Source organism: Phoca vitulina, unplaced genomic scaffold (genome assembly GCF_004348235.1).
Source record: "Phoca vitulina isolate PV1807 unplaced genomic scaffold, GSC_HSeal_1.0 scaffold16, whole genome shotgun sequence".
NCBI classification, from domain to species: Eukaryota; Metazoa; Chordata; class Mammalia; order Carnivora; family Phocidae; genus Phoca; species Phoca vitulina.
The window spans coordinates 30,467,686-30,490,886 of record NW_022589719.1 but is presented as its reverse complement, the minus strand read 5'-3'; the positions used below and the strand labels follow the sequence as shown (position 1 = coordinate 30,490,886).

The window sequence follows — 23,201 nt, the reverse complement described above, 5'->3', positions numbered from 1 at the left end:
ATTAGAAAAAAATAAAGAAAAAAAACATGCCAATTGTTCCACCCGAGAACGCCTCAAATTTTCTGCCTTCACATTCCACGGTTTGCACCCTTCCTTTCAGTCGCGTCCCCGTCTGCCCCCAGGGCTCAGCTGCTTGGGGAAAGTCGCCGAACCGGACGTACCCGTTCGCGCTCCTTGTCACCTCCCCGGGGACGGCCGGCCGGGAGGGACCACGGCTCCTGGGGCCAGGATTGCGGGATGGGGTTGCGGGGTGGCGCCGCGCCCGCCTCTCCGAGTCCGGTATGGAGCGCCGAGCGCCACGGACGCAGGGCAGAGGCGGTCCGGGGCCGCGCCGTGGGGAGGGCGGCTCCACAGACCGGGAAGTTGGCGGCGAGCCCCGAGGGGGCGCCAGGCAGCCGCGCGACTCTCCGAGAAGCGGGAGCCTCCCACCCGGCGCCCGGAACGGGCGGAGTCCGGGCGGGGCGCGCACGTGTGTATACGAGTGCGGGGGCCCGTCCGGCGGCCGGGACTACAAGTTCCAGGGTGCCCAGCGGCGCGCTCGGGGTTTCTGGCCGCGCGGCCCGCCAGCTCGGAGCCGGTCGCCGCTAGCGCACACCGCTCGGTCCCGAGCGGATCAGGGACAGACTCCCAGCCCCGTAAATAGAGTCCAAGTGGGCGGGGAACCGCCCCGCGCCGCCCGCTCATGTCTCTGAGGAGCCAAGTGTCCGGCCGCCTGGCACAGCTGCGCGCGGCGGGGCAGCTGCTCTGCGTCCCGCGCCCCTGGGCCGGCCCCTCGGCGGGTGCCACGCGAACCCGCAGCAGTGCGTGCGGCTCCCCCGGCGTCCCTGAGCGCGGACAGCCCCGGCGCGCGGACCCCAGCGGGAGTTGGGGCTTGGGGGGCGGCGGCGGTGGGGCGGAGAGGAGCGCCGGGGTGCGCACCTGGGCCCCCCTGGCCATGGCGGCGAAGGTGGACCTGAGCACCTCCACCGACTGGAAGGAGGCAAAATGTAAGTGTAAGCAGGAGGGGAGCGCGAGGGGCGAGGGGGCTGGACAGCACCCCACCAGCAGCCTCTTCCACCCGAGAGACCCGAGGAAGTTAAGGCCTCGTTCGCCCAATATGGACCCCTCCAGTCGCAGCCACGCCCCCCGTGTGCCCAGTCCCGCAAACCACTTCACTCCGTACGAAGGCCAGGTCCCCTGTCGGGGGCAGTGTGAGGACGACCTTACCCCGCCGGCACGGGTCACAGGGCACGCCCAGGGGTCATCCAGGACCTACCTCCGGACTCCGATGTGCGGGAGGGAAACTGAGCTGATAAGCCAAGGTCACTGAGAGTTTGTGGCAGAGCTGACGTTAGGCTCCTGAATTCGCCATGCTTTGCAGTATGGTTTCTCAAGTGGTGGCATTTTAGGCAGAGTGGCAGGAAATGGACGGAGGGGACAGTTCTGGGTGTGGTGTCCCACCTGGGAGGATCAGACAGTCCCACAAAGTGGCCTCTGTGGGCAGGCCAGTCCCACCTCCACCACACCCATACCCTGAAGGCCTGCCTCTCTGGGCTGGTCATCTGGTGCCCTTTTGCCCTCATCCCTGGCCTCTGGCCACTTGTGAACAGTTTCTGCCCCATTCCTGGGGGACACAGGGCGGAGGGGCTGCAGGGCAGAGACAGGGCATTATGTCTGTGAGAGCAGTTACACCCTGCACCCCCAGGAATCAAGCCATTTCCTCCCACTCTGGGACGGGTCATGAGTCCTGGTCCGGCATGAGTCCCAGGGCTGGACTCTGGGTCCCCACAAAGAACAGGGAAGGGAGGGCATCCGGCCTACAGAGCCCCAAATAGTCTGGCCGGCTGCTCAGCCAGCTGCCGCTGCCCTTCAGAGCCTGCTCCCAGAGCTCTTGTAACCATTCCTGGCTGGATCCCCTTTCAAAAGCACAGGGGAGGCTGCTCATTGGCTGGGCCTCTGTGGGCTGGCAGGGGAGGGTGGGGGTAAAGGGAAGGCGTCCTCAGAATTAGAGGTAGAGTTCAAGATGACTTTACCCCCTCATGAATTCCTTTGCTGGGATCTTCAAGTGCGGGCAGAAAGCACTTGACTTGGCTCAGTGCACACACAGAGTGTCTGTCATGCCCTCAGCCCGGGGCCCTAGAACCCTGGTTAGGGCGGAGAGTGGGGGGCTGGCTGAGATTCCTGGCAGGGGGACTGTCCCCACAGGAAGCCTGCCTTCCCTTCTCTGTCAGGAGCAGCAAGCCAGCTTGATGGGAAAGAGAGCTAGGAAGGCAAGGGGCCCAGCCACCTGCTCCTGGATCTGTTACTGTTTCTAGGATCTAGCTCCCCACCCCCTCCCATTCCTTGGTGCCCCTGAAAACTTCCAGACCTTGTGAAGCTGACAGGCCAGGGATTCCCAGGCTGCTGTGGTATCTCTGCTTGGAGCTGGGATTTCCATTCGTTCATCCATTTTTTTTTTAAGTTTATTTATTTTGAAGTAATCCGGACACCCAACATGGGGCTCAGACTCACGACCCTGAGATCAAGGTCGTGATCACATGCTCTTCAGACTGAGTCAGCCAGGTGCCCCTCATTCATCCATTTTTACTGAGCGCCTTCTATGTGGCCAGCACCGTTCTGGTGCTGGGATGCAGCCATGAGTGAGACAGGCAAGGTGCCTGCCCTCATGGAGCTTCTTCGCTAGGGGAAGGAAACAGCTGAAAACGTCAAACCAGTGGGGCAGTGCCAGGCAAAGGCCAATGCTGTGAAGAAACCATGGCAGATGGGGCTGCCTGAGCTCCAGGATCCAGTCAGGGAGCAGTGTGAGGAGCGGTGGCACTGGGCGTGAAGACCCCAGCAGGCTTGTTGGGGTGATCTGTGTGTTTCAGTGATCTATTTTTGAGTAACAAATTACCCCCAAATTCAGTGGCTTACAACAGCAAACGTTTATTACCTCACAGTCTCTGAGGGTCAGGAACCTAGGAGTAGCTTAGCGGGTGGTTCTGTTGGACTTGGTTACAGCTGTGAAGTGTCTGTTGGTAAAGGCCTCAGACCCACCCTGGGGGTCTCTCCACAGGGCTGCTTGAGTCACCTCACGACATGGCAGCTGGTTTCCCCCAGAGACCAAGCCAGAAGCCACAGTGCCTTTTTGTGACCTAGTTTTTATTTTTATTTTATTATTTATTTATTTATTTTTAAGATTTTATTTATTTGACAGAGAGAGAGACAGTGAGAGAGGGAACACAAGCAGGGGGAGTGGGAGAGGGAGAAGCAGGCTTCCCACTGAGCAGGAGCCCGATGCGGGGCTCGATCCCAGGACCCTGGGATCATGACCAGAGCTGAAGGCAGACGCTTAACGACTGAGCCACCCGGGCGCCCCTGTGACCTAGTTTTTAAAGTCCCACACCGTCTATTCTGCCTTATGCTGGGGCTTAAAATGGAGTCATGGAGTCTGGCCCACATTCAAGGGGAATTAGTTTCCACCTTTGGAAGGGAAGAGGATCAAAGAATTGGGGGCATATTTTTAAAACCGCCACACTGGGGAGCTGCCTCAGCTGGACTCTGCTTCTTTTTTTTTTTTAAGATTTTATTTATTTATTTGACAGAGAGAGACACAGTGAGAGAGGGAACACATGCAGGGGGAGTGGGAGAGGGAGAAGCAGGCTTCCTGCTGAGCAGGGAGCCCGATGTGGGGCTTGATCCCAGAACCCAGTATCACAACCCGAGCCGAGGGCAGCTGCTTAACCGACTGAGCCACCCAGGTGCCCCTGGACTCTGCTTCTGATTGAGGTCTAACCTTTGGTCCTTGAAAACCCCCACATAATTTTCTTCCTTATGTTCTGTTTACACTTTGAGCTGACTTATGTGTACTGTGAAGTACATTAAGTAGACAGACCTCAGGTGTACGTACGGTCAGTATATTTTTACATAAATATCCAGTTGTGGTCAATAGGTTGCCAGCACCCTAGAAGGTTCCTTTGAGCCCCTTTGCAATCAGTACCTCTTACTGCGTCTTGAACTTCATGTGAACAGAGGCATACAGTGTGTCTGGCTCCTTTTACTCATAGTTGTGTGGTTGATGTGCCTTACTGGGTGTACCAACAGTTTGCTTTTTTATGGCTGTGTAATATTCCATGGTGTGGATGTACCACATTTTGTGTACCTGTTCTCCTGTTGATGGGCATTTCGTTTTCCAGTTTGAAACTGTTGGGAATAGAGCTGCTCTGATTATTCCTGTCCATGTCTTTGATGGACATGTGCTCGCCTTTCTCTTGGGGATATACATATGCCTGTCTGGGCCTGGGATGATCCTCTCTCAAAGACTGACACACAGTAACCGAACTCACAAGAGCCTGATGTAGGTCAGAAGGTTGATGCGCAGCTCGCAATAGAAAATATAGTGGTGGGTCTGGAAAGTGTGCCAGGGCAGGGCCTCCTCTCCCGTGGAAAAGCCACGTGGAAGCCAAGTCATTGTCCTAAGTTCACTTGGCAGCATGTGTTCTCAGCTGGAGAGCTGGTTGAATGATTTTGGAAGTGGATCCCATTGCCCTGGGCAGGCTGGGGAAGCTTCCCTGCAAGGGGTGGACCCACCCATCAAGGATCCCCTTCCTTGGGTGGCTGCTCAGTAGTTCCGTCTCTCTGCACTGTGGAGTGCCTGCTCTGGGTTCTGGTGCAGGATGCCTCAGCTCCCGGCCCAGTGAGTCCTCTGGACACATGGCCGAATTCTGCCTTACCCTAGGCATTCCCTTTCTCCCTCTTAAGCTGACTGGCCACTCCTATAGACCTATTCTCCCTCTGGGGAAGTAAATACCACCAGGCTGGATCTTCCTGGGTAGGAGACAGTCAGTCCTTTGGGGAGATCTTCATAGAATCTGATTTTACTGGCCAGAGGATTATTTCTCTAGTTGCCTCAGTGATGGGGAGCCTTATTATCCCCACAGATGGTGCCTTTTTATCACAAGACTGTGGAAACAGTCGTACTCTAAAGGCAGTTGGGCACGAGGGGACTTAAGGTTGGGCACTGGGGGCATCTAGGAGCTGTGTCACCACAGGGCCGGGGGTCACAGACCCTCCTTCTGACCTGCACTGGGGGCAGAGCTGTCTGCTAAGAAGACGACGGGCATTGGTGCCATCAGACTTGGGCCAGCCGCAACACCACTGCTTCCCTGCTCCCCGAGCCTCAGTTTCCTCATCTGTGAAATGGGACGAACAGCACCTGATTTGTAGGTTGTGCTGGGATCACATCAGAAACCATTTTGTATACAGCGGTGTATAAGAGGGTCCACGGTGTACAAAGGGTCTCCAGTGACCCCCTTTCTTGTCAGCCCTTGGGCCTCTCTCCTCTCTCTGCGCTGTTTTGGCCACAGCAACACTGGATTTGTGTAAATTTGTCTCCCTCATGGTCTCAAATGCTGGAGCCCGTGACCTGCATATCCTGAGCCACGTTTCGTCTCCCTGGCGCTATAAGCAAGGGCACCTATACTCCAGGCTCCCTTCGCACTGGGCAGAGACGGCTCATTTCAACCCCCGTGGGGTATCATGCAGAGCAGATGATTCCTCTGATTTGATTACCGAACTGGGGAACCTTGCAGGCTCACCTGGGAACTGGGAGGGGGGTCTTCTCCCACCTGCCTTGGTGTGTCCCAGTGCGGGTGGAGGCGAGGGGGCCTAGGGAGAGCAGAGAAGCTCCGAGGTGCCTCACGCTCTGTCTCCCCGTGGCTCGGGCCACGGACTTTGACCAGACCCCGCTCTTGGGGGGACGGTGAGCCCAGGTGATTAATGCCCCTGCCGCTGTGTTCCCAGAGCCCCGCCGTTATCAGCCCTGTCCACCCGGCCTTCTCCGGAGGAGGAGCCTCCCTCCGTGCCAGCCTGCCCTCACCTCTCTGAACACCGTCTAGCAAAGTGCCATAAAGACACTTCTTAAAACACATCATTGAATTCCCGTTCGCCCGGTGCACTTTATGATTCTGGCTCAGCCTGCATCCGCCAGCTTGGCTTCTGTGCCCGGGAGCCGCTGAAAGCCTCATCCAGGGTCAGGCCTCCCCGTCAAAATTTACTGCAAACATCTTTTTACAACACCTGTCTCACTGAGCTGTGAAATCCTCGCGCCTTTCCAAAAAAGAAAGAAAATTAAAACGTATGTTTTACATCTTTTATAAGAAAAATAAAACTCACTTGTGCTTTAAGTCTGCATCTGTCCTTCTGGCAAAAGGAGGTAGAAAATGTTATAAATGCGTGGGGCCTGTCGGACAGATGGGAGCCAAGGCGATGAGGATGACCCTTGGTTCCTCGGAGCCAGGGGAATCATAATTGGCTTCTCCTGCCCCATAAATCAGAGACCCACGCAGGGTGTCGCTCCTCAGGGGTCAGTTGGGCTGCTGCCTCACTCTGGAGATAAGGACAAGGCGCCCCACATGCTGGCTTCAAGAGGTGTGTGCCTGGGGACTGTGAACTGGAAGGGACAGGCTGACAGATGTCCCCAAGGTCAGTGCCCAGTCGGCTGATAGCAGAGCCAGGAGTTCTGGCTGTCTTCCTGCTCTGGGAAGTGGAGCCATCTTTTGGACTTTGCTGGAAAGAGGGGGCTGTGTGGGCTGTGCGGGCTGTGGGCCACTCAGACCAGCCCTTGGATCCTGGGGAGGATAGCGCAGGAAGGAGCCTTGGGCTGTGTCCCCTCCTGGCTTGCCTGTGGCAGCGACATACCTCTGTTTCTTCTGGAAGGCAAGGTGGTAGCCTCTGCCAGATGGCGTCTGTGAGGGGACTCTAGCCATTTCCAGGCTCCCCAGACTAGTCCTATGGGGTGCCTGGGGCTTACCCAGCCACTCACACAGCACACGGGAGTGCTGTGGGGTTGGCCTGGGTGCTGGCCGGCCGGTCCCTGCAGCGACTCGGCAGGCACGTTCACTTTCCGGCCCTGGGTTCTTCTGGCTGGGAGAACCCACACTTGGGCTTGCCAAGGCCTCTTAGGGGGAGACAGCTGTGGTCTCAACTGTGCAAGAGGACAAACACGGGCACCGAAATAATTCAAAAAGCTCCTCTACCCACTTATGCCTCCAAATTGCAAAAGAAAAGTTCTCCCCCCGATTTGGTCTTGTTGGGCTTTGCCCTCTGAATCTTCACTTGCAGGAAGGACTGCGTATCTGCTGTGTGTCTTGCACTTTGCAGCTTCCAGATATTCTGACAGTCCCTTGTCATTCACGGCAAGCCTGCCCAGTCCCTCTTCTAGAGATGAGGAAACTGAGACTCAGAGAGGGCGAGTGACCTGCCCACAGATGTGATGTCAGGAGCTCGTGAGCCCAAACCTAGTGGGACCAACGAGCAAGAGGGATTGAAAGCACAGTAGCCGCCTGGACCAGCACGTTCCTTCCAAAGGCTCCGTTCCTCAGATGGGAGACAAGCCGAGGTGGCTGCCACAGCCTGGCTTTTGCTCTCTGGTCCAGCCCTTCTAGATTTCTCTCCATTTCCCCGCTCACATGCTCTCTCCTACCTCAGGGCTTCTGCGTATGTTGTCTCCTCCACCCGGATGACTCTGTTCTCTTTGCAAACATGCCCCCAACGTTCAGGTCTCAGCTCAGTCATTCATCGATTCACCCCGCAGACGCCCGTGGACGCTCACACATGCCATGCGCTGCGCCAGATGGTGGGAATCCAACGTAAACACCACAGATCCCCAAGTGGCCAAGGTCAAGTAAGGAATAAAGCATAGCGGGTGGGGGAGGGGCTACTCTGGGAGTGGGGAAGGCCTATAAAGGAAGGTTAGGCCGAGGGCAGGGCCGGTGCAAAGGCCCTGAGGCAGCAAACAGTCTGGCCATGGGAGGAACTGAAAGGTGGTTGATGTGCGTGGACTGCAGAGGTGTAGGAGGGAGAGCGTAGCTTGTCCAGAGGCAAGCAGTGGAGGAGGTGAGGGGAGAGGCAGGGTGTCAACATGGGCCTCAGTAAGGACTTGGACTTTGAACTGAGCTTTAAACAGAGGTTTAAATAGAATTCTGCCCCTAAGATTCCTGGGCTGCTGAGTGAGGAACAGACGGTTGGGTGGACATGAGGAGTCCACTGGGAGTAGAAGGCTTCTGGGTGGTGCTAGGGAGCCATGATAGTGGCTTGGCCCCTGGTGGGGATGAGCAGAAGGCTTGGCTTTGGGGGTATTGTGGGGATAAATCCAACAGCCTGCATATGGATGGAACCAGGGGAGTAAGAGAAAGGAACTGCCCATTTTGGGGTCCTAGCAGAGTCGAGGGCTGTTCATTGAGAAAGGGAAGAAGGAAGGAGAGAAGAACCATGTTTGGGGGGAAGGAGTCAGAAGTTCAGTTTTGCACATGAGGAGTTTGGGGTTGAGAGCAGGCAGTGGGCCTTGGGGATCCGATGCTCAATGCTCGATGATGCTCTGCAGAGAGCTGAGGGGCTGGAGGTGTAGCCCCCAGACCGGATTAGCTGAAAGAGGGTTTGGAATGCATGGGATTGATGTGAAGACTAGGGGGAGGGTATAGATTAAGGAAAAGGGGAGGCAACAAGGAGACAAGAGGGCCAGTGAGTGGGGTGGGATCCAGGAGAGGAGGGGTCCTGAGGGGGAAGAAGGGGTGGGGGGTGCTGAGTGCACAAGGGAGGAGAGAAGGGGCACTACATGGGGCCATGTGGCCAGTGCGGTGTCTCTGACCTTGGCCTTGGTGGAGAAGTGGGGTAAGACTGGTGAGGGCTCAGGGAAGCATGGGAGGCAGGAAGTGGGGGCAGTGGGGGAGGGAGACAGAGAGGAGGCCACAGCTGCAGGGTGTGGAGTGCATGGTTGAGGGAGGCTTTATGACCTTGAGACATGAGAGGGTTGTTTGAGGGCAGAAAAGACAGTGGGTGGAGGAGGAGCTGTAGGAGTGAGGCCTCTGGAAGGTGAGCAGGCAGCCTGGGCTGAGGGAGGGAGGGCCTGGCTGTGGTGTGGGTTCCCAGCTGGTAGCAGGATGCAGCATCTCGGCTGGAAGACAGTGTGGGGAGGCTTGGGAAAGGGGAGAAGGGCGAGGGGGAGAACTTCCCAAGCAGCAGGTGGAGCTGCCTGGCAGATGGGGCCGTGAGGGGACAGAATCAGGAATTTAGAGGGAGCCTTCTGTTTGGTGATGGGATTTTTCTCTAGCGATTTGCAGCCTCTGGGGCAGACCAGAGAAGTTAGAGGTACCTCCTCCAGCGAGCTGTCCCGCCTGCCCTCTGCTTGGTCAGGCCCTAGGACCTCCCCTTGCCTCCCACCTCCAGGCCTGGTGCCTGGTGGGTGCTCAATAAGTTGACTGCTCTGCATTCAGACTGTCAGGGAGAGACAGAAGCTGGAAGGAGCCTGGCCTCCCCTCCTTAGTCTGTTCTCTGCTTCGTGGTGCTGCCCGCCAGCCACTGAGTGCTTTGCTAGGTACCCACCTAAGCCTGTTGTGCTTCTCATTTAGAGCCGGAGGGAGATTTCTTTACCCCCACTTTACAGAATAGGGTAGTCAAGCCTTGGAGAAGCCCTTCAGCTCTCCCCCAACACACAAAGAAAGGAGCGCTTAAGTGGGAGCCCTTGGCCTGTTACTCAGATTGTACGTGGGGTCATGTGTCCAGTGGGGAAGGTGGCCTCTTGAGAAGGGGAAGCAGGGAGATGGGCTGTGAGCATCAGGACACACTGGTGACAAGAGGGGGCCATCCCCACTGGGGTACCATTCACGGTAGGATATCCTTGGCCTCTTAGAATAAAAATGGCGCTGCTTGGGGTCAGGGGAATTTTTAATCTGTATCTGGTGAAAGCGTTTTTTATTTATTTATTGTTTTTTTTTTTTAAGATTTTATTTATTTGAGAGAGAGCACAAACGGGGGGAGGGCTTAGAGGGAGAGAGAGAAGCAGATTCCCTGCGAGCAGGGATCCCGGGACTCTGGGATCATGACCTGAGCCGAAGGCAGACACTTAACTGACTGAGCCACCCAGGCGCCCCTATTTATTTATTTATTTATAAAGATTTTATTTATTTATTTGACAGAGAGAGGCACGGCGAGAGAGGGAACACAAGCAGGGGGAGTGGGAGAGGGAGAAGTAGGCTTCTCACTGAGCAGGGAGCCTGATGTGGGGCTTGATCCCAGGACCCTGAGATCAGGACTGAGCCGAAGGCAGATGCTTAACGACTGAGCCGCCCAGGCGCCCCTATTTATTTTTAATGGAAGTAGAGTTGACAATACAATACTGGTTTTAGGTGTATGGCATAGTGATTTGACATTCCTATACATTGTAAAATGCTCACCATGATAAGTGTAGTCCCTCATCTGTCACCACACACTGTTATTACAATATGATTGACTATCTTCCCTAAGCTGTACTTCCCATCCCCATGACTTACTTGTCTTATAACTGGAAGTTTGCACCTCTTAGTCCCCTTTACCTATTTTGCCCATCCCCGTACCCCTTTGCCCTCTTGCAACTATCAGTTCGTTCTCAAAACAGGCTGTTCCTGTTTTGCTTTTTTAGATTCTACATGGAAGTGAAATATATTTGTCCTTTTCTGTCTGACTTATTTCACTTAGCATAACATTTTCGAGCTCCATCCGTGTTGTGGCAAATGGCAAGATTTCATTCTTCTTTATGGCTGAGTAATACTTCATTGTGCGTATCTACCACCTCTTCTTCATCCATTCATCTATTGATGGCCACTTTGGTTGCTTCCATCTCTCGGCGATGGCAAATAATGCTTTGGTGAACATAGGTGTGCATGTATCTTTTTGAATTAGTGCTTTTATTTTCTTTGGGTAAATACCCAGAAGTGGAATTACTGGATCATATGATATTTCTGTTTTCTTTCTTTTTTTCTTTTTTTTTTTTTTAGTAATCTCTACACCCACTGTGGGGCTCGAACTCACAACCCCGAGATAAAGAGTCCCATGCTGCACCCACTGAGCCAGCCAGGTGCCCCTGGTCGTTTGATTTTTAACTTTTTGGGGGCCCTCCATACTGTTTTCCATAGGGGTAGCCCCAATTCACATTCCCACCAGCAGTGCACGAGGTTCCTTTGTCTCCACATCCTCACCAACCCTTGTTATTTCTTGTCTTTTTGATACTAGCCATTCTGACAGGTGTGAGGTGGTATCTCATTGTGGCTTTGATTTGCCTGTCCCTGAGGATGAGGAACGTGGGCATCTTTTTTTTTTTTTTAAGATTTTATTTATTTATTTGTCAGAGAGAGAGAGAGAGCACCAGCAGGGAGAGCGAGAGGCAGAGGGAGAAGCAGGCTCCCCGCTGAGCAGGGAGCCCGATGCGGGGCTCGATCCCAGGACCCTGGGATCATGACCCGAGCTGAAGGCAGACGCTTAACTGACTGAGCCACCCAGGTGCCCCTGTGAAAGCATCTTTAATCTGATTCAGGTGACCCTGGGATGTAGTCAGTCCTTAACAGATTTCATGGCTCCTCACAGCGTCACACGCGCGGGCCCTCCGCTTCGCACCCCCTGCCCCCTGCCTGCCCCCTGCCCCATGCCCTGAATTTCACTCACCCAGGACCTCGAACATATTGTTCAGATGGTGAAACGCCCTTCCCTGCCCTGGCGACCTCCCATTTCTCTTCCGAGTCTCCCTGAAGCCCCTGGCCGGGGCTTCCTGCTACCTCCCCTCCCGCCCCCGGAGCGTCCTCGGAGCTTGGATGGCTTGCCTGATTGTGGAGCGCTCAGCCTCTCCTCTGCTGGCTTGTAGGTTCCCCAAGGGCCAGGACCACGTCTGCCTTCGTGAGTGTTATGTCCTTGTACCATATGCAGGACTTGTGCGTCGTAGGCGTTTATGGAAGAGGGTGGGAAGCGGCTGCCAGAAAGTGTAATTCTGGCTTGAGCCACCGTTGAAGCAGATTTGGGGTGCTACGAGCCTTTTATAATCATCCCAGCCATAACACTGAGCTGTGACTGTGAGCCGGGCCCTTTCCCTGCTCCTCGTGCATCCATGAGGGACAGAGGCTTTGGAGGGACTGGCTTCTGCAGGGCCAAGGGCATGTGTGGAGGACCCCCCTGTCTCTTGAAAACCTGCCCTTTGAGGCCTTTTCCACGGAAGGCTCCAGGAGGCAAACCTTCCTCTCCCACCATGTCCCCTAGTTGCCCCCCCCCACGTCTGCATATTTTCTGATGCTTTTTGAGTTCCTTGAGTGTGGCCTTTGCTGTTTGTTACCCACCCCCCAACAAGTGGTGAGTGAGGGCTGCTCCATCTGGGGAGCATGTGGTCTAGGGGAGCGATGCCCGGCTGAGAGCCTGGGTGCCTGGTGGCCTCAGGCCGGCAGAGGGAACCCACGAGCCAGAAGCCTGGACTGGTTGTGGGAAGCCTTGGAAGGGGGCTCTGTGCCACCCAAAGGGAAGACCAGGCCCAGGGAGCAGGGAGACCAGGCCGGGTAGACCCAGAGTCTGTGAGCAGATGGGGGGGCCTGGCTCCCCACTCACCATCTGTATGACCCTCCGTTTCCTCATCTGTAAGATGGGGACAATTCTCGCTGCTCCCTTGGTGCACACTGGGAGAAGCCAGCCGGGCATCTGTCTGTGGGGAACTCTCTTCCAGTGCTGGGGGGTGGGGGGGAGGCTGTGAACAGGCACCAGATCTGCTTGGTTCTTTGGCTTTTTGAGGATGTTTGTCCTGTCCCCCATGTCCTGCTGCCTACAAATAACCATGCTGATGATGTAACGCATTGAGGATGTAACTGCTAATATAACTCGTCCAGCGCCACCAACCTGTTTTCTTTATATGCATTGAGTAAGTGTGAAATTATTCCACAAGGGGCCTCTTAATCCCCACTCTATAAATGAAGAAATCAGGGGCCCAGGGGTGCGGACACAGCCAGAAAGGGGCAGAGTTGAGTTCTGAACTCAGGTCTGTGGTACCTGAGAGATGCCCTCTGTCTCCCTGGGCCTCATTTCCCCTCCTGAACAAAGGGGCCCCGGGAGGGTGGTGTAGGGCCCTCCGGCTCTACCCCCCCCCCCCCCCCCATCATGTGCCTGTGGGAAGGGTGGACCTGGAGGGCTGGCTTGCATCCTTGGACAAGGTGAGAGTCCCGATGAGGAGGGGAGAGATACAGGGGGTGGGAGAAGCCCCCTGGACCGCTCTTCTCCCTTCCCGCCTTGACGCTCCTTCCTGCCTGCCCCACCCCACCCCTATAGCGTTTCTGAAGGGCCTGAGTGACAAGCAGCGGGAGGAACATTACTTCTGCAGGGACTTCATCAGGCTGAAGAAGATCCCAACCTGGAAGGAGACGGCGAAAGGTAGGCTGTGTGCCAGGGAGGGGCAGGTGGGTGGCCTCTTCAGACCCGTGTCCTGGGAGCATCATACCGACTAGGCCAAGAAGAATGGCAGCAGCATTCACGGGGTGTTTGCTGTGTGGGGGGCACTTTAAGTATGAACCCGGTCTGAGGAGGGTTCGGTTTTTATCCCCATCGTACTGTTGGGAAACAGTACGCACAGAGCCACGACCGCACAGTTGTGGGGAGCCCTGCACATTGCAGGCCTGGCAACCCGTCACCCAGGGCGAGTCACTTCACCTGCCTAGGCCTCAGTTTCCACGTCTGTAAAGTGGGGATGGATGACTTTAATGCTGTACCTGTGCTTAACCTTGGGAAGATTCAAGGGGACCCTGTGTGTGCCTCGTGCGAGAGGTGCTTAATCACTGTGGACAGCCGGTGCCCGTGTCACCAGTCCCCTGCCTCTGGAGGTGGAGGGGGGTTGATGGAGTAGTGAGGGCCTCTCTCTGACCCCCACCCCTCGGGCCTCTGCTTGTCCAGGGGTGACCGCGAAGGTGGAGGAGCCAAAGTACAAGAAGGATAAGCAGCTCAACGAGAAGATCTCCCTGTTCCGAGGCGACATCACCAAGCTGGAGGTGGATGCCATCGTCAACGCCGGTGAGTGGGGGCTTCTGGCCGGCGCGAGCCAGAGACCTGAGTGGCCGCCTCGTCCCCTTTGCTCCAGGCTGCAGTGCCAGGCACGGGTGGACGCCACCTGGCTCCAGTGAGGCTCGGGCGGCCGAGAAGGATGGCTTGCTGGCGCCACAGGACGCAGTGTGTTGGCTGCGCGGACTCCTTTCCCTTGAAACCCTGACCTGCTATGTCGGGGGCGCTTCGGCTGAGCTGCCTTGCAGCTCTGAGGCCCATTTGCAGCCGGGAAGGGAGAGAGCTTGGCTGGAATTGCGCCGGGCTGCCCTGCCAGCAAGGCGGAGGCCAGAACGGGGTGGTCTGACCTCAGGGGCTGCCGACACACTGCTCTCCCTTCTCTGCCTCCTGCCTGCCGTGCCCCCCTGCAGACCTGGAGCAGGCCAGGGAGTCTGTCAAGGGGAAGGTGGGGGCAGAGGCCCCGGTGCCCTAGGCTCAGCTTTCTGCTGTGGCGCTAGCTGGCTTGGCAGTTTGTTGTGATGAGTGGAGGAGCCTCCTCTTCTCTCCCCTCCTGGGGGCAGGAGGAAGGTGGTTGCTGTCCTCCCAGGCTGTGGCTGTCTGGCCGAGGTCAGGAGTGGGGTGTCAAGGGACAGTCAAGTCCATTTGGTACACAGGCGGTTCGTGGGACAAGGACCAGCGGGGGCTGAATCCCAGCCCTTGTTCGCCTGCTTACCAAGCTTCACGGGGAGGAGCTTCCTTAGAGAAATGTTTGGAGACGTGGGCAGAGCCTCTTATCCGGGGAAACCTCGCTGCGCTGCCACCTCTCCACCTGTGCAGTCTCGCCCCCTCTCCCCCCAGGAGCGTCTCAGACCTCCTCCACCTTGCCCTTGGGCTGGCGGCCGTTGTTTCTGACCCCAGGGCTGGCTAGGGAGCCGTGTGTTGCCGAGTGCCCCGGGGACGTGGCGGAGCTGATGCCCTTCTCGATAAGGGGCTGGGCTCATGGGACCTGGGGAGAGGGAGCCACTCGGCCTGCCCCAGGCCTGCTTGTCCTGGTTTGGGTTGCCTTTCTGGCTGTGGCACGGCTCTGCGTGTCTCTCTGCCTCTTTGTGCGATCACACAAGTGCCCCCTTTCCCCCACATTGCCTGTCTAGGTGCACAGGTGACCAATGACATAAAGGCCAGAGTTCCGACTTAGGGCAGAGGGAGCTCGGTCCCCTTTGGTTTCGGCTGGTGCTCCTGCTGTGTTTCTCTCGGGGCCACTAGGACGGGGTGGGGGGCTGCCAGCAGGCCTGCGCGTCCGTCTGGGGAGACATGGGGTTAAGAAGAGCCACGCTGGGTTGGTAGATGTCATAGTGGCCCGGAGGAGAAGGGCCTCCTTGCTGCCTGGACCCAGGAGGGGCTGGTCTGGGGTGGGAGGACTAAGCCTTGGAGCCGAGGCTGAGGATTCCGTCCTGCAGGCCTGTGGGGCTGTTCTCCTGCGTGCCCGAGGCCCTGTCCATCACGGGCGAGGGTATGAGAGGATCCCCTGCCCATACTTTTCTTGATGAGCTGCAAAGTGGCCAGAAGGAAAAGTGGGGCATCTTATCAGCCCCTTCCTAGCTGGGCTGGCAGTTAACAGGCCAGTAGGGAGGGGTGGAGACCAAGGTAGGGATGCAGTAGGAGCAGGGCGGGGGGCTCTGGAGGCTTGCATGTAGGGCTGTGGGCGGGATTCTTGGCTTTTCTAAGTGTCCTTGCGCCTGGCCAGACTCCTGAGTGCGGTGGCTGTCAGCCCCTCTCGCTCTCAGAAGAGCACTTTGGTCCTGGCTGCATTTGGCGGCACTGGGTTGGGGGTGGGAGCGTTTGCTGCATCTCTCCAGGGTCTCCTTGTCCGTGTACGTGCCTGGGCTTCTGTCTCTCCTTTCGCAGGACATGGATGGTGGAAAACCCACCTGCTGGGTTGTCGGGGGCATTAGGGACCTCCGTGCGTAAACAGTGGTGCTCGTGCAGCCCCTGGCATGGACCAAGGCCTCATCCCCTGCCTCTGTCGTTGGTGCTAGAATCCATGCCCCCATCATCACCCTGGGTATCAGCCCTGTCCCAGGAATGCCAAGGGATGCTGGGCGCCTTCTGCAGAGGAGCAGCTTTCATCTCTCCCTGCTTGCCTCAGTTTACCCAACACTTCTTGGTGTGTTTTCCTGGGCTCTGCCTTTTTTCTAGAGTCTCACAGCAGGGAGGACCCAGAACCTGTGTGGAACCCCAGGGAACAGCTGAGGCAGGCCCCGGACGTGGGGCTCCCATACAGAGCCAGCTTCCCCTCCGGGTCCTCCCCCCAGGCCTTTTCCCAGCACCGGTGTCCCGGCGGCCTTGCCACTGGTCAGACCCCAGGGGTTCTTCGTGGTCTTGGCCTGGAGCCCCACACCTGGAGTCCTCCGGCCTCCTCCCTGGGCCCCCCCTCCCATGGCCTTGGCTCAGCCCCGGCCTGCTGCCCACCAGGGGGCAGCAGAGATCGCGGTTTCCGCGCCCGGTGGCTCCCGTAAATCAGCCTGTTTATTAGCAGAATAAAAGTCGCGGCAACGTGGGGCTTTTCGGGGCTGCATAAATCTGGTCTGTGCCTCGTGAAACCCATATGTGCTTAATTCATATGTAAAGTTTCAAGCAGGAAGAGAATACGTGTCCATTAAATTCTATTTGACTTGATTATAATCATTAGCCATGAATAATTGCTTCTCAGCACCGACCAGGGAGCCACCACAATGGGGAAAAGGAGCGAGCAATTATAGCGGGGTGGGAATTTTTAAATTTTTATTTTTGAAGCTAAGGGCAATGTTGGTCCCGTGGGGAGCGGTGTGGGTAGGACTGGGCTGGGGACTTGAGGTCAGCTTTGGACTTTCTGAATTTTCTGTGTGTGTGTGTGGGGGGGGGGGGGGGTGTTTTTTTTGTCCCTATGGCCAGATGGGGGCAGGGGCCGGCGCAGGGAAGGTGCCATCGCTGGCTGGGCCTCCCTCCAGCTGCAGGGACCATGGCGGGGGAGCTGGGGTGGGCCTGTGAGGGAAAAGGGGGGTTGGGATCCCTAGAACTCCCACCATCCTGCAGAGCTGTGGGCTTGGGGTGTCTCCGGCCTGGCTGCAGGCTCCCTTCCCACTCATTCAGAGGACTCTGGGGGACCCTTGGGGATGGCAGGGGGCAGGTACCCTCCGTGCCTGCCTGCCTGCCTCCTTCCCTCCCCACGGAGCCACTGTGCCCACAGTCCCTTTCAGGACTTTGGGAAATCAGACTGTTTACCAACTGGTCCTCTGGCTTTTGAAGTCCAGACCTGCTTTTTACCCCACTCTGTTGGTATTTGAGATGTGATTGGAGCGTATGTATACTATGTGTGGTGTCTGTGAGGGTGGGTGTGTGTGGGAAGTGAGATATGTGTGTGTGTGTGTGTGTGCGCGCGTGTGTGTGTTGTGATGAGAAGAATGTTGTGTAGTACGTGGAGGGGCGCTGGGGCAGAGAGCCTAGTGGGGGAATGCCGGGCAGGTGGGTGGCAGGGTTGGACAGGGGCAGGACCAATCCCCCAAGCACCCAGGTGCGGCGCAGGCGGCCTCGTGCTGTCCTTGGCTGTGTTTTCACGGGCTACCGCTGAGGCTGCTTGCTCGGGCAGTACCCAGAGAGTCTCAGGCTCCTGCCATCTGGTAGCCAGCAATGGCTCCTACCCATGGGGGCACGCTGCATCCATCTTAATTAAATTGGGCTGCCATGCTGGCAAGATAAACCAGGGAGCCCCCTGCAGGCCCCTGTTCTGGAGCAGAAGATTCTCAGGGGCAGTGCTTGCTGCTCCAGGTTGGCCTACGACCCCCCAGGTGGTGTCTGGGGGGAGCCATGCCAGGCATCTCCTCCAGAGAAAGCTCAGGTCTGGGGGTCTCCATCCCGGGGAGGGGGGTGCCTCAGCTTGTGGAATGCTTCCATCTTCTCATTGCCATGGGGGGGGCATGACCTTGACTGGGCCACTTCCTTGCCCTTGAGGTTCCCAGCTCACCAGGCCTGTGCCTGTGGGTCGCTAGTTTTCGGCAGACAGCTGAGTCCCGGGCAGGACATGTCCCAGCACAAAGAAAGACCCCCATTCTTAGCCAGCCCCGGGGTCTGGCTGCCAGCTTTGGCCTTCGGGGCCTAACGGGACAGAGCAGGGATGAATGTGATGCTTTGTGCCAACAGAAGGAATCTTTCACTTCAAAGCCATCCCAGGCCAGCGAGTCAGGGCCCTGGGCACAGAGGCCAGGAGCTAATTTGATGGGAATCCCAGCATTCCGGCTGGTGGCACAGTGGCCTCCGGCCAGGCAGCTCCAAACCTCTGTTTCCTCATCTGGAAAATGGACCATCCTCGGCCCCACCCCACCCAGGGTGGGCGTGAGGACAACACGAATTCAGGCGCATTCAGTGCCAGGCCCAGGGCCTGGCACACAGCGAGCCCCTAGTAAATTGTTATCGGGAAGTCAAGAGTAAGAGCAGCTAAGTAGAATATAATGTGACAAAGCCCTGGGAGCAAGGTTTGAACAAAGTGCCATGCGACGCCGTAGGGACCAATTAATTCTGCCAGGAGGTGGCGGGAGGCAAGGCAGGTCAGTGAGGCCTTTGAGGGGCCTAGGCATGCGGGCCAGGACGTGCAGAACGGGTGGGAAGCCATGTTTCACCGCAACAAGCTGGCCTCACTGGGAGTTTTTAAGCTGCTTATTTATTTAAAATAAGGCATGAAGTGGCGCTCTGTTTGCTTAAGTCTTGGGTCTTTGATTTTCGAAAATCTGCCAGCCGCTTATCGCTCCCTCCTCCTCATGAGCCAGCCCCCATCCTCCCTTCATCCCTTCCTCCACTGCCTGGCCCCCCCCCCCCCCCCCCCCCCCCCCCGCCAAGGAGCCCAGCCCCAGCCGTCCCTGGGCCACCGCTTGCTTGGAGTCCGTGTTTTAGAGACCGCCTTGATGGACTAGTGAGCAGGAGGGGCCCAGAGACGCCGGCTGCCTTGTGGGGAGCGATCTGACTCTAAACTGTCGCCATAAATCGCTTTATCTGTCACTTCAGATTTAAATGTGTTTGCTGAGGCTTGCCGGCTGCGTCCCATGGCAGCAACCTCTCTGCAGTGGGCAGGGGGGGTGGTTGTGGGGCCGCCTGCGGGCAGCCGGGCTCTGCTGGGCCCCTGGGCCTCTGGGGGCACGCGGTGAGGACCCAGCACTCCCTCAGTGCCCACCCTGTGGCACTGACCTCGAGGCATCCTTGAGGCAGGCAGGACTGTGATCGCCATTCTCAGTGATCAGACTGACGCAGGTGACTGAGTCAGAACTTGAACTCGTGCATGGCAGCTCCTTCGTTCAGCAGACTGCGGCAGGCCTGTTTTGCACCAGGCACTGGGGTAGGCCCTGCGCTACAAAAGACACACTCTCGGATCCCAAAAGTGAGGTGAGACCCGTGAATGGAAAGGGATAGCAAAGTATGTGAGGGCTGGGAGTCTTGCCTGCAGGGGGGGGGGGGGGGGAGACAATCAGGAAGGCTGCCTGGAGGAGGCAAAGTGGAGGCGGTGCTTGTGCTGAGAAGGGAGCGTGGACTTTCTCTCTCTCCAATAAATGAATAAATTAAAAAAAGGGGGGAGCACCTGGGTGGCTCAGTCAGTTGGTCAGCCAGTTCTTGGTTTCAGCTCAGGTCATGATCTCAGGGGCCCTGTGCCGAGCTCTGCACTCAGCGGGGAGTCTGCTTGAGATTCTCTCTCTTCTCTCCCTCTGCCACTCCCCCTGCTCACGTGTGCACTCTTTCTCTCTCTCAAATAAATAAATAAATCTTCAAAAAAAAAAAAGAAGGGGGCACTGAGTCAGAAGTTGGAGGAGGGCATTCCAGGGGCAGAGGGGGAGAGCCCTTGCAGGAAGGGGTGAGGCAGGGGGGGGGGGGGACACTTGGGGAAGCTCTGAGGGGCTTGGAATGAGCCATGGCCAGTCCTGAGCGAGGGTCTCCATCCAGATCTAGGCTGTATGCACATCCCATGCCACCTCTCCTGGCCTCCTGGTGTTATTATATTAGCCCACAGTGTCAGTGGGGGAAACTGAGGCTCAGAGAGGTGAAGTGACTTGCTTAATGCCACACAGCTAACCAGTAGTGGTGATGGAAGGGGAGATTTGCCAGACCCTAGAGCTTCCAGGAAATCCTTGTATTTTTTTTTTAAGATTTTATTTATTTATCTGAGAGAGACAGAGACAGAGACAGACAGAGAGCACAAGCAGGGAGGAGAGGGAGAAGCAGGTTCCCTGCGAGCAGGGAGCCTGATGCAGGGCTCAATCCCAGGACCCTGAGATCATGACCTGAGCCGAAGGCAGATGCTTAACAACTGAGCCACCCAGGCGCCCCAGAAATCCTTGTATTTTTGAGGGTGGGTGGAAATACCTCTTCTTTGTTCCCTTTTCTTCTCTGGTCAAAGAGTAGGTATGTTGTCATCTGCCCTCCCTGCAGGGAACCTGAGAAGTGGGATGGGTGTTTGGCACAGGGGTGGTCAGTGCAGAAAAGATGGTCCTACCATCTCGGTGTGGGTTTGTTGGCCCCTCGATTGGCTGTAGCTCCTGCAGCCTGCTTGGTGCACCTGTTTCCCAGCCCCTGCCCCTGGCTCACCCCATGGAGCCCCTGCTTTGAGGCTGGGAGCAGCTTGTTATTCAGTGTCTGGGCCAGGGGTTGCACCCACATCGCCTCATTTCTGTGGCAGGCGCTAGTATATCCCCCATTTTATAGATGAGGAGACTGAGGCACACATGGGGCCCTAGAGCTGGTAAAAGCCCGAGCCAGGAACCAAACCCTCACCTTTCAGACTTGGGGTTTGAGTGGGATACTTAGAAGCTCCCCCTTTCTCAGAAGCTCCTGCTGCTTCTAGTCTTGGGGTGAGGGGCAGAGTAGATTGGAAAGCCAGCTGGGAGGCCTGGGGTCCAGTTGGCCCCCTCCCCAGAACACCCGAGACAGTGCCAAGGCCTAATTTCCACCGCTGGAAGAGGAGGGTGGCTCGTTTCCACAAGGTCGAGAAGCGGTTACATAAATTCATAAATGATGGATCCCTCCTGAATTATTGAGATTCCCTTGAGGGCTCACAGGGCCTGGTCCAGCGAGCTGAGCTTGGCCAGTGGGCAGGCCTCGAGGACCCTGGAAAGGTCCTTCCACCCCAAGGTCTTCTGCCAAGTCTCCTGTGTATGAGCCAGATCCTTCTTGTCCTTCCACAGGGAACATGAAGGCGGGCCACAGACCCTGGACCCAGTGACCCTTTGTCCTGGGTTTCAATGAAAGTTTGTTGAATAAATGATTGTTTAAATGCCTTTGAGAGTGGGTCAGACAGAGGGAGGGACTGGATGTGCCAGGGACCCCCTCTGGGCCTCCTCCTCCTGCCCCAGCCCAGACCCACTCTGCCTCTCACGGCTGGTCATAGATGCCAGGGCTGGAAGGGGCTGATACATTTTGCAGGTGAGTACACAGTGCGGGCTGCTCGCGAGGTTCCTGGCTCTGTGTGAGCCTCTGGGGATACGAGACTCGATATGACCCGGTACCTGCCCTCAAGGCATTTGCAGGCTTGGACAGGAAAATGGGAGAGTATTTGAAGCCCAGAGGGGGACGGTGACCTGCTCGGGGTCACACAGCAGGAAAGTGGCAAAGCAGGCCTCCCTGACTCCCAGAGCTGGGCCCTTCCTCCTTGTCTCTTTTCTCCCCATCACGACAGACACACGGTCAGGAGACACATGTTAGGGCTCTGTGGCCCACCCGCCCCCTGCTGAGCGGCTCCTCCCTGTCCTGGAGGCCGGCTGGCCCCAGCACCTGCACCTGCGTGCCTGCCTGTGTTCCCAGCGTGCTCTCCATCCTGAGCACTGAGCTGAGGAGGCCGGAGCTTGTGGGAATGTGTGTGTTTTGAAATTAATGGGGACCATTAAATTGGCCAAGCATGAAAAGGGCTGGATCTGCAGCCCTTGGCTTGCTCTACCAGAATGATCCGCCAGCGCCTTGGCAAGAGGCTGCCCAGCCGGCTTCAGGCCTCTCCAGGAGGCTGTGGCTTGCCTGCCCGTTAAATGGATGGTACCCTGTGTCCCTAGGAGATGAAGGGGTCTGGAGGCAGCACGTGGAAGCCACGGACCCTCCCCAGGGCCCAGGGCCCCTTCCTTTCCTCTCCACACCCAGCTCTGTGCAGCCAGCACTGTTTGCAGGGGTGCTGGGTTGAAGCTGTTCTCTCCAGACCCCCTGGGTGGGCTCATACCTAGTTCCCAGCCCTGACCCTGGGGCCTCCTGGCTGAGGCCCAGCCCGGCCCCAGTGTGGGGTGGTCTCTAGGGTGTAACATGGCCTGAAAGAGAGTCCAAGGCTCAGCCCTGTCTCCCCCGCCCCCTACTTCCCAGACTGCCCCACCTGCTCCTGTGGCCCAGTGCAGGGCATTGCAGGGGGAGTTGCCGGCCTGGGTATGGGTCTCACCTCCACAGCGTGCAAGCTCTGGGACCTTGGGCCCATCACCTAACCCCTGAGCCTCAATTTTCTTGTCTGTATCATGGGAAGAAGAGCACAGTCGGACCCGGCTCCTGGGGTTGTCGTGAGTTGGAAAGGAGACAGCACAATGTCTGGGAAAAAGTAAACCCCCCGGAAGTACCTCCTGTGGCTGCTCGTCTGGGAGGGCCGCTCTGACCCGCAGGATGGGGCTGCTGTGCACGTGGGGACGGGGGATGGCTGAGGGTACCTCCTTCTTGTCCTTCCTATGGTGAACTGAGTCCTTCCATCGCTGGGGTGGCTGAGGCAGGGGCCCTTGCTGATTTGGGGTTTCCTGACCATGGGCTACAGGGCAGGTGGGCCAGGCCCCCGCCTCCCCGTCTCGTGCAGGGCCATCAGTGGGGAAGGGTGTGTGTTTTCCATGGGGACGGCCCGTGCGGGGCCAGGCTTGGGGATGTTCTTCCCAGAGGAGGCTGGGGACCAAAGTGCTCTCCCTGTCGGAGCTGGGTGGCCGTGGCGAGCCTGAGCGGGCAGAGCTGAAGCCATGTCCAGGGCCCCCGCAGCCTTCCCTTCCTCTCCCTCCTCAGAGTCTTCAGGTGCTTCGGAAGCTCACCCTCGGGGCTCATTTCTTTATTTTGCAAGTTGCTTGTCCGGATGCTTCCTCAGGCCCTGCTGGTGGCCGCGTACGCGTGGCCTGTCCCGGGCTCCCTTTCCCTGCTGTCTGGATCGATCGCCCGTCAAGAGGGTGCAGCTGCCCCTGGGGAGGACGGCCGGGCCGGGGCTGGAGGCCAGGGCCGTGGCCGCTCACGAAATAGACCGGGGTAAAATCCGGCTCCACAGACCGCTTCTCCTAGCCTCTCCTCCCACAGGTGCGCCCTGTGGGAGGAGAGGCAAGTGGATGAGGGCCTGACATGCCCTAGGGGCTCGGGGTTGTTCCTAGCAGTGAGATACCTTACCTCACTAGACGGGGGGGGGGGGGGGGGGGGGGGGGGGG

The 23,201-nt window shown here is 57.4% G+C and overlaps 1 protein-coding gene across 2 annotated transcripts in view; it reads left to right on the top strand.

Annotated features, from left to right (window-relative positions):
* Positions 1-549: 549 nt before the first annotated feature.
* The window catches only part of MACROD1 (mono-ADP ribosylhydrolase 1), a 146,267-nt gene continuing 123,615 nt past the window's right edge, over positions 550-23,201 (top strand). For both annotated transcript variants that reach the window (XM_032414342.1, XM_032414343.1), the window contains exons 1-3: positions 550-986; positions 13,069-13,170; positions 13,687-13,803. In XM_032414342.1, the coding sequence (XP_032270233.1) occupies positions 683-986; positions 13,069-13,170; positions 13,687-13,803 (523 nt within the window). In that variant the 5' untranslated portion in view covers positions 550-682. The remainder of the gene's footprint in view (positions 987-13,068; positions 13,171-13,686; positions 13,804-23,201) is intronic.